The sequence below is a fragment of the Nicotiana sylvestris genome, chromosome 10 (assembly GCF_000393655.2).
Source record: "Nicotiana sylvestris chromosome 10, ASM39365v2, whole genome shotgun sequence".
Classification (NCBI taxonomy): Eukaryota; Viridiplantae; Streptophyta; class Magnoliopsida; order Solanales; family Solanaceae; genus Nicotiana; species Nicotiana sylvestris.
In genome coordinates, this window is record NC_091066.1 from 71,146,941 (window position 1) to 71,156,073 (window position 9,133).

The 9,133-nt window shown below is 36.0% G+C and overlaps 1 protein-coding gene across 3 annotated transcripts; it reads left to right on the plus strand.

The window, feature by feature from the left end:
* Window positions 1-2,273: 2,273 nt before the first annotated feature.
* On the plus strand, window positions 2,274-6,484 carry LOC104212650 (uncharacterized). Of its 3 annotated transcripts, none has more exons than XM_070160644.1 (5): window positions 2,274-2,704; window positions 3,390-3,518; window positions 3,869-4,033; window positions 4,968-5,273; window positions 5,546-5,732. In XM_070160644.1, exons 1-5 carry the CDS (start codon window positions 2,411-2,413, stop codon window positions 5,612-5,614), a joined length of 963 nt encoding a protein of 320 aa, XP_070016745.1. In that variant the 5' UTR covers window positions 2,274-2,410; the 3' UTR covers window positions 5,615-5,732. The 3 variants fall into 3 exon arrangements, with proteins under 3 accessions (XP_070016745.1, XP_070016746.1, XP_009760283.1); XM_070160645.1 differs by lacking the exon at window positions 5,546-5,732 and adding an exon at window positions 6,105-6,484 and having other exon boundaries at window positions 2,276-2,704; XM_009761981.2 differs by lacking the exon at window positions 5,546-5,732 and adding an exon at window positions 6,088-6,484 and having other exon boundaries at window positions 2,281-2,704.
* Window positions 6,485-9,133: the final 2,649 nt, after the last annotated feature.

Consider the following 9,133-nt stretch of genomic DNA (forward strand, 5'->3'; position numbering starts at 1 on the left):
TGCTCAAAACCCTCAATTCGGAGCCAAACGATCCAAAACTAATCAAACGGGGTAAGAACTAGTCAATACAAGCTCAAGAGTTCATATTCTAGCTTTTAGAGTAATTTTTCAACCCTAAATGCAAAGTTCCTAAAATTCATCCCCAGGCCTACATGCCCCGATTTCGAAAATTTTTGAAGAAGGTTGTTACTCATAACCTAAGGATCAAGAATATATGATTTTTACTCCATTCCATAACAAATTTCGTGGTTAGATCTTGTTTTTATCAAAACCCTAAGTTTTACTCTAATCCCATAATTTTCACTAATTTTTATGTGTTAACCTACCCCAAACCCAAGTATTAAACTCATATTAAGTGGAAATAACTTACCTTACAATGCTAGGTTAAAATCCCCTCTTTGGAAGCTCCCAAATCACCCAAGTGTAGAAGTGAAATGAAATAAATGGTCTAAGTCCTGTTTTTAAAAGCTGTGTCCAGGTCTCTGATGTCGCATTTGCGACATCAGGTTCGCAAATGCGAAGGTCACAATTGCGAGAAAACCACTGCAAATGCGAACCTGGGCATCCCTCTGCAAGGGTCGCAAATGCAACAAAAGGGTCGCAAATACGGCCCTGCTGGATTCGCAAATGCGAACAAAATATCGCAAATGCGACCACTGCCCACCCCAGGCTTCTTCGCAATTGCGAAGCCTTCCTCGCAAATGCGTTCATCGCAAATGCGAACAATTCCTTGCATTTGCGAGACCTGCAATACTGCCCAGAAACACCAGAAAAACTGGGTGTTTTCACTCCCAACCCACGTCTGAAACTCACCCGAGCCCTCAGGGCTCCACTCCGAATACTCACACAAGTCTAACAACATAATACAAACTTGCTCGTACGATCAAATCGCCGAAATAACGTCTAAAAATACGGATTTAACACAAACGCATGAAATCTTTAAGAACATTTGAAATTCCTATTTTACAACCGGACGTCCGAATCACGTCAAATCAGTCTCATTTCTCACCAAATTTTACAGACATGACTTAAATGTTATATTGGACCTATACCGGGCTCCGGAACCAACATATGGGCCCGATACTAACATTATCAAATATTATTCAATTTCTTTAAATCCTTAGATTTTCAGTTTAACAATTTTTTACAAAAAAATCATTACTCGGGTTAGGGACCTTAGAATTCGATTCCGGGCATACACCCAAATCCCATATTTTACTACGGACCCTCCGGGACGTCAAAATACGAGTCCGGCCCGTTTACTAAAAATATTGACTGAAGTCAAACTTGGCCTTTTAAGCCAACCTTAAGGAAATAAGTGTTTCGATTTCAACCCAAACTCTTCCAAATCCCCAACCAACCATCCCTACAAGTCATAAATTAGTTAAAGCAAGTACAGAAAGTCTTATTTAGGGGAACGAGATTCTAGAAAGCAAACGACCAGTCGGGTCGTTACAATAACTCCACAAGTATTAGAGTAGTGGGAGTTATGGAGATAATGGAGAAACGTAGACATCCACCATAATTAAGTATTTCATAAAAAGAGAAAATTAGTTGAGGCTATTCCAAATCATGAACTTATTATTTCAAGTCAAAAGATTTTTTTTTATGTTTCTCAAGGCCACGTTTGGACTAGATTTATATGTTTCTGCCAAGGGAAGGAAGGCAAGGGCTCTATATCACTATGTATCTCAGTGTTAGTGGCCTGCTAATTTTTGAAGACTATAAAGGAGGAGAAATTGGCATACAAAGAACTAAATTTTAGCATATATATTTGTGTATATCTACAAGAAATTATGTGTTATACAATAAGATATCCAAAGAAGTAAATTAATTTTTTGATTTACATTTTGATATACAAAGAATAAAAATAAAATTTTGATATATAGTTGATATACACAAATAAGAAAAATAAAGTTGTGATATACATTTTGGTATACACATTATTTTTGATGTATTATATGTGGTGATATACAATATAATATAATTCTTTTTGTGTTATACATATAGATATATTCAAAGAAAAAAAATAAAATTTTAATATATATTATAATATTACAAAGAAGGAAAACAAAATTTTGATATATACATTATTATTATGATATATATTTATTAGCTATTTGGTGCTAACATTTATAATTAAGACCTTTTTCTATCAATTATGTGGATACGATGTCACACCGTGTCAAAATGAATAAACATCTTAACTAGATGGCATGAAAAGTTGAAAAGAGTAGTAGGTTTCTCCAATTGGTGCTTGTAACTCAAAATAAAAACTCTGCGGTGATTGAATCGAAATACATTCAAAATCAAAGCCCTTCACTGCAAAATTCATGCATAAAACCTCAAAGCCTGGTCCCCAGTCTAAAATGTCTAATGGTTGACTAAGAACTTGAAAAGTACACACGAAATGAAGAAGAGAATCGTACTGGTGACCGGCGCTTCCGGTTACCTAGGTGGACGGCTATGCCACCAGTTATTCAACGGCGGACACCATGTTAAAGCCTTCGTCCGCCGTACAAGCGACCTTTCTTCTCTACCTCCGCCTACTGACGGCGGAAGTAGCGGCGGAACTTTAGAGCTTGTGTTCGGAGATGTTACAGATTATCAGTCACTCCTTCTGGCTTGCTCCGGTTGCCACGACATATTTCACTCTGCCGCTTTAGTCGAGCCTTGGCTTCCGGATCCTTCTAGATTCAGCTCCGTGAGTGCAAATTCCTAATGTGATTGGCGTGGCGGAAAATGTTTTTCGTAGATATTGTTTTATTTCTTAGAAAAATATTTTTCAGTGTTTAGGTGTAAAAGAAGGTGACGTGTGGTATTTAGATAGATTTAGGTTATTTACAGACAATCTAATGATTTGTACACCATTTGTGTAATTTAACATGTTATAATAAGTTATTTACCATTTATTAGAGGTTACCTATCTATGATATTAAATAGAGTTATTTGCAATTACCTTTTAAGGGACCCATTGTGTAAGTTTAAAACTTAAACTTAGATAGATTTAAATGTATGTTATAAGAATAGTGTTTTATGATATTCCTGAGTATTAATTGATGATGGAATGATAGCCTATAAGAATAGTCTTTTTCTGATATTTTTGTGTACTAAATGATGATGGAATGGTTAGGTTTTTGTGATACTCTAGTACTCCTACAGATTGACCATAATGTCTATTGAAGCTAGCGATGAGGAGGAACAGTTGGAACTAAGAAAATGACTTCAATTCATAATATTTTCTTTAGACAAACATGTTACAAATACTGTTGACTTCATCTAGGAAAATATCTTTCACGAACCATACTAAGTGTACTCTTTATTGCTACTTTTAAGTATCCATTATAGCTGCTTTTAGAATTTACAATGTCATTCAATTGCATTTATAGGTCAATGTTGGAGGGCTGAAGAATGTGTTGCAAGCTTATAAAGAAACGGGCACTATAGAGAAAATTGTGTACACATCATCGTTTTTTGCCTTGGGATCAACTGACGGATATGTTGCCGATGAAACTCAGGTATGAGAGTTGATCAACTTTTGTTGCAGATGTATAATAAATAAATGTGTTCCTTTTTTTAACAATGTAAGATTTGGATGAGACGGTTCACGTATCACAGCAAGCAAAAGTCTTGTGCTTGAGTTTCATGTCACCTATAAACACTAAACACTAATATTATCCCATGAAAAAGAAGTAGGCCCACACGTTTAGTAGGCAAGCTACATACCTATACCTCAAATAAATAGATGTTCTCATATTTTAACATTTTGAGCTTCTAGTTCTAGATGGGCAGTTCACTTAAGTGATGAATTTAATATGTCTGGATGTGCTTTTATCACAAGAGTTTGACTAGATATTATTGAATACAGACCCACATTGGAAAAGTTTTCTGTACGGAGTATGAGAAATCGAAAGTTGTTGCTGATAAAGTTGCATTAGATGCTGCATCTGAAGGAATGCCAATTGTGCCTGTTTATCCAGGAGTTATATATGGTCCAGGAAAGGTCACAGCTGGAAATATCGTTGCACGTATGGTAAATGTTTCATCCTTTTTCCTCCCTTTCATTGATTGAGCAGGATGTTTGGATCTAATTATATTTCAATTAACGGTTGAGATCAAAAGTAATCGTTTTGATGTTATGGATTTTGGTAATAGCTACACTGGCAATGTTCTTGTAGTTGATTCAAAAAATTTTATTGTTTTATCATTGCATGCAAAATGACTGCTTCACCCAAGACTAAAACATGTTCAATGATGCCGAACTTCTCATTTGGTTAGAGGGGTCGTTTGTATTTAATTCAGTTTCCTCCTTTTCCCTAGAATTAGCAACTAATTATTTAAATTTCTTTTACCGACTTTGGTTGTAAGTGGAAGAAGGAAGATACAAAATAGAAAATAGAAATAAGTGGCTGGAAAGTAGCAGAAGGGTAGAAGAGGTGCATCATTAGACTTGTCTAGACAATGTATGATGAGAAATTGGAGATGGGTGGAGGAAGAAGATGAAGAGGTATAGAAGGAAAATGAAAATGGAGAACAAAGAAAAAAAAACAAAAGTAAGGGGAAAGAGCAGAGAAGAAGAAAGGAGTAGGATAGAGGAATTTGTGAAGAAAATATGAAGAGGAGAAATGAAGCATGAAGTTTGCCAATATGGCTCCGACACAAAAGAAATTTTGAGTGAAAAGGAAGAAGATGAGAAAAGTGGTAAAAAGGAGATAAACAGGAATTTTCTATTTGCCGATGTGTCAAATAAACTCTAACCGAAGGGAAAACTTCCTCAATGTGTAAATTTGAAGGGTATTAACCAACTAAAAAAGGTAAAAATTAAGTTGCAACAAACAAAAATTTTGAGGTCAATGTTCATCTTGCAATTGTAGTATTTAGCAATTTTACTAATTAGCTGCTGTAATTTTATTTGTCAAACATATGAAATTTATGTGATATTGAGTTGTCAGATATTGCTTTGTCAGATAATTGAACGCTTTAATGGGCGTTTACCTGGTTACATTGGCCAAGCAAATGACAGGTTTTCTTTTAGCCATGTTGATGATGTGGTTGACGGGCATATTGCAGCTATGGACAAAGGCAAACCAGGTGAAAGATATCTTCTTACTGGGGAGAATGCATCATTTAAGGAAGTTTTTGACATAGCTGCCATGATCACTCGGACAAAGAAGCCTTTGTTTGGCATCCCCCTACTTATTATTGAAGCTTACGGATGGATATCAGTTCTTTTCTCCAAATTAACAGGAAAGCTTCCTCTAATCAGTCCTCCGGTAAGAAGCAGATTGATACTTCAAGTTTTTAGTTGTTATACTGGTTTTCTTAGCGGAGTATGTCTTAAGTTGTTTGAGAGTCCGGAGTCGATACCCAACAGTCGGCAAAAGAGAGAATTGGTTTAATGCAGCAATATCACAATGACAGATACATAGGGCTTAGCTTTCTTTTCTATTTTTCTTTAAGTTACTTGCCAAATTAATTCTTGAAGATCAAGTTCGAATGGCTGCATTGTTACTTGTCTCCACTTTACCTGCTTAAATTGCTGCAGATCTGTTACTCTGGCGTGGATAGTGGCGCCTTCGCATTTGGCTCTATGTGTGACACATTGCTTTCTTAGCATATCTAGTAGACCTTTTTCGTAGCTTATAGTTCGGGATTATTACTTATCATAAAATGTACAGGAATAATATTATGTATCTAATTTATATGTATGACAACCATTGTTATGTTGCTTATGTCTGACTCCTTATTTCTCAAACTAAACCTCTACTTCTGGACTCTGCATTTGCATAACTAGGGCAGTATGTGTGCCTCTTTGCTCGGTCTTCTTTTTTTGAAAATGGTCGCTACTTAACAAGCTGCCAAAAGATTTAGTATTTGCTGCACCAAACAAAAGTAGACAATGATATCAGCACATAAGCAGGCCAAATTTTTTCACCCATCCCAAAATCAGATGATGACATTGAAGGGATTTTACATGTTCCATGCATTTTGGTTTTGGCTCACCTACATTTCTTTTCTTTTTTACTAACCCATTAGCTTGCATTGGACCTTAATTCGTATTACCTCTCTATACATCATCTTGAACAGACTGTTTCCGTGCTTAGACATCAGTGGTCTTACTCTTGTGATAAGGCGAAGGCAGAACTGGATTACCACCCGAGAAGTTTGAAAGAAGGTTTGTCTGAGGTGCTTCCCTGGTTGAAGAGCTTGGGATTGATTAAATACTGACATGTAATATCTTATGAAGAATGTATGGTGTTTCGTTACGTGTACATTATCCTTAAAATGACTGTGAATACCCGTTACTCAATAGCCAGCTTTATATTTCATTTTGTCGAGCTATTGTTCTGATGCTAAAATTCAGGTCTGGGGCCTTGTGGATGAAGTGATTTCTTGAAGTTTTCACTAATGTGTGTATTAGATCTTTATATTATGTGTATATGTTTCGAGTTGAAAGCAATAGATGTGCCTCTGATTCCTATTTCATCTTATTTAATTCTACGTCCACCATGGGGAACCACCTGACTGTTCATTAATAGTTTCCACTTAATTATGGTTGTCTTGGCCAAGGTTGTCTCCCTAATAAAGGACTGGTACTTTCGCAAGAGACAGAGGATTGACGAAATGTCAGTGAAATATTTGTCTGGGGTAGGGGTTGAGCGAGTCCGAAACCTAAATAATGAGTTTTGGGACTCAAAATAACTTTATATAGTTTAAAAAAAAAAGTTACCTTTCTAACTAAAACGAAGTATTATACTTCATTTTAGTTTAATGGAATTGTAGCCGTTAAAGGAAAGCGCAGTATAATACTGCGTTGTAGTAAAGCACAGTATTATACTGCGCTTTCCTTCTTCAATTTAAAATCCCCCTTTCTTCCCCATCCTGCCACCCACGACAGAACAGCCCCTCCCCGATTAAAATACTCCAGCAGCAGCCACCCCCCCCCCCCCCCAGATTTTAAAAAAACTCAGGTGGACCTCATCCGTCACACAAAAAGTGAAGATTGCAGGTCTCGCATATAACCCAAGCCTTCGATTGTTGTGGTTTCCTTGTTTCGGGCTCAAAATTACAAATTTTCGACATTTCTAAAAACATAAATTGAGGTATTCCGATGTAGTTTATGTCGAAACTCGTATAATTATGCATATTTGTTTTCTTGAATGTGTTTCCACGTTGTTTTGTGTTTTGTTTGCGATTAAATTTGTATGTTATTTTTATCCGGATTAAATTATTAATGTTTAAAAAAAATAGTTAAAAGTTGAGAAATAATTTTTATTGTTAATAAAAATGTTCGTAAATTTCTTTTACTGTTTTATATGTAATTTTGTGAATGTTGTGTTTATATGTTTGTTGTTTTTATTTAGTTTAGATTATTTATTTGCTTAAAGAATAGTGCCATTTTAGCGTAGTAAAATATAGAGCAAATTAGCGTAGTAAAATATAGAGCCTTTTAGAGTATAATCTCTGTAGTTTAAGTATCTACTAACTACAAACTCTATCCAATTACACTTTATAAAAATTAATTATTTAATTTATAAAATAAACACACGGAATTAACAAATTAATATGTTGTCAAATTAAATATCCAGCCTGGAACCCATAGATATATACTCTATCCAATTAAAAATTAATTTTTAATTTATAAAACTAACAAAATTGTAAAAATATTGAAATTGACACGCATAAGAATTCAAAATAGCTAGGTGCTACTAGGCCTCAAATATTGAACGTGGAACTCATAGATATATACTCTGTCTAATTAAATATCAATTATTATAACACAAACAAAATTCTAAAAATATAAAAAATTGACAGACACAAGAATTCAGGATAGTTTGGTGCTACTGGACCTCAAATATCGAGCCTGGAACCCATAGATATATACTTTGTCCAGTTAAATAATTAAATATTAATTATTATAACACAAACAAAATTCTAAAAATATTAAAATTGACACACATACGAATTCAGGATAGCTTGGTGCTACTGGGCCTCAAAATCGAGCCTGGAACCCATAGATATATAATATGTCATGTTAAATAATCAAATATTAATTATTATAACACAAACAAAATTCTAAAAATATTGAAATTGACACACATAAGAATTCAGGATAGCTAGGTGCTACTAGGCCTCAAATATCGAGCATGGAACCCATAGATATATACTCTGTCCAGTTAAATAATTAAATATTAATTATTATAACACAAACAAAATTCTAAAAATATTGAAATTGACACACATAAGAATTCAGGATAGCTAGGTGCTACTGGGCCTCAAATATCGAGCCTGAAACCCATAGATATATACTATGTCCAGTTAAATAATTAAATATTTAATTTATAAAACTAACACATAGTTAATATTGTTTAATCTATAGTAGACGACATGGACGTGCCGCCTGTGCATCCTGGATCTTTCTCGGATGAGATATTAGTGTTACATGGCGATTATTGGTCCGCCTACGTATGAGAGGGAGAGCTAGTGGAGAAGACTCTCCGCGCTGGAAGAGTGGACGACGTGTGGGACTTTATCCGAAAGAGAGGTTTTCATTCCCGCGTAGTCCAGCGCCTGCATGATACGGGCTTCTATAGGATTTTTGTGATTGGGCGGCTGCAGCTCGACTGGTCTCTGATCACGGCATTGATAGAGCGGTGGCGATCGGAGACGCACACTTTTCACCTGCCCATTAGCGAGGCTACCATCACGCTTCAGGATGTTCAGGTTTTATATGGGCTGCCTGCTGATGGACTGGCCATTGCACTGCCTTAGTATATGAGATCTATGACACGTGCTCAGTATTTGGACTTGCTGCAGCAGTTTACTGGTTTCAGGCCACAGGGTGAGGATGCAGCTAGAGGGGGTAGTTGCCTTGCTGTGACAGCTATCAAACAGCATTTGGAGGTATTGTACCCCGACATCACCGGCGAGACAGAGGATCTACATATTCACCGGTACACGAGGTTGGCGTTGCTCCTTCTTTTTGGGGGTGTGTTGTTCCCGAACACTTCGGGAAATCTAGTGAGTATGCGATTTCTACATCATCTTCAGCAGCTAGATGAGTTATCCCATTACAGCTAGGGTGCTGCTGTTCTCGCTTACCTGTACAGGAGTATGTGTCGGGATAGCATGG

Excerpts from the sequence above, each read along its gene's own strand:
- LOC104212650 (XM_009761981.2), top strand. The coding sequence starts at position 2,411 with ATGAAGAAGAGAATCGTACTGGTGACCGGCGCTTCCGGTTACCTAGGT. Across the intron at positions 2,705-3,389 it reads ATCCTTCTAGATTCAGCTCC|GTCAATGTTGGAGGGCTGAA; the intron begins GTGAGTGCAAAT and ends TTGCATTTATAG. Across the intron at positions 5,274-6,087 it reads TTCCTCTAATCAGTCCTCCG|ACTGTTTCCGTGCTTAGACA; the intron begins GTAAGAAGCAGA and ends CATCTTGAACAG.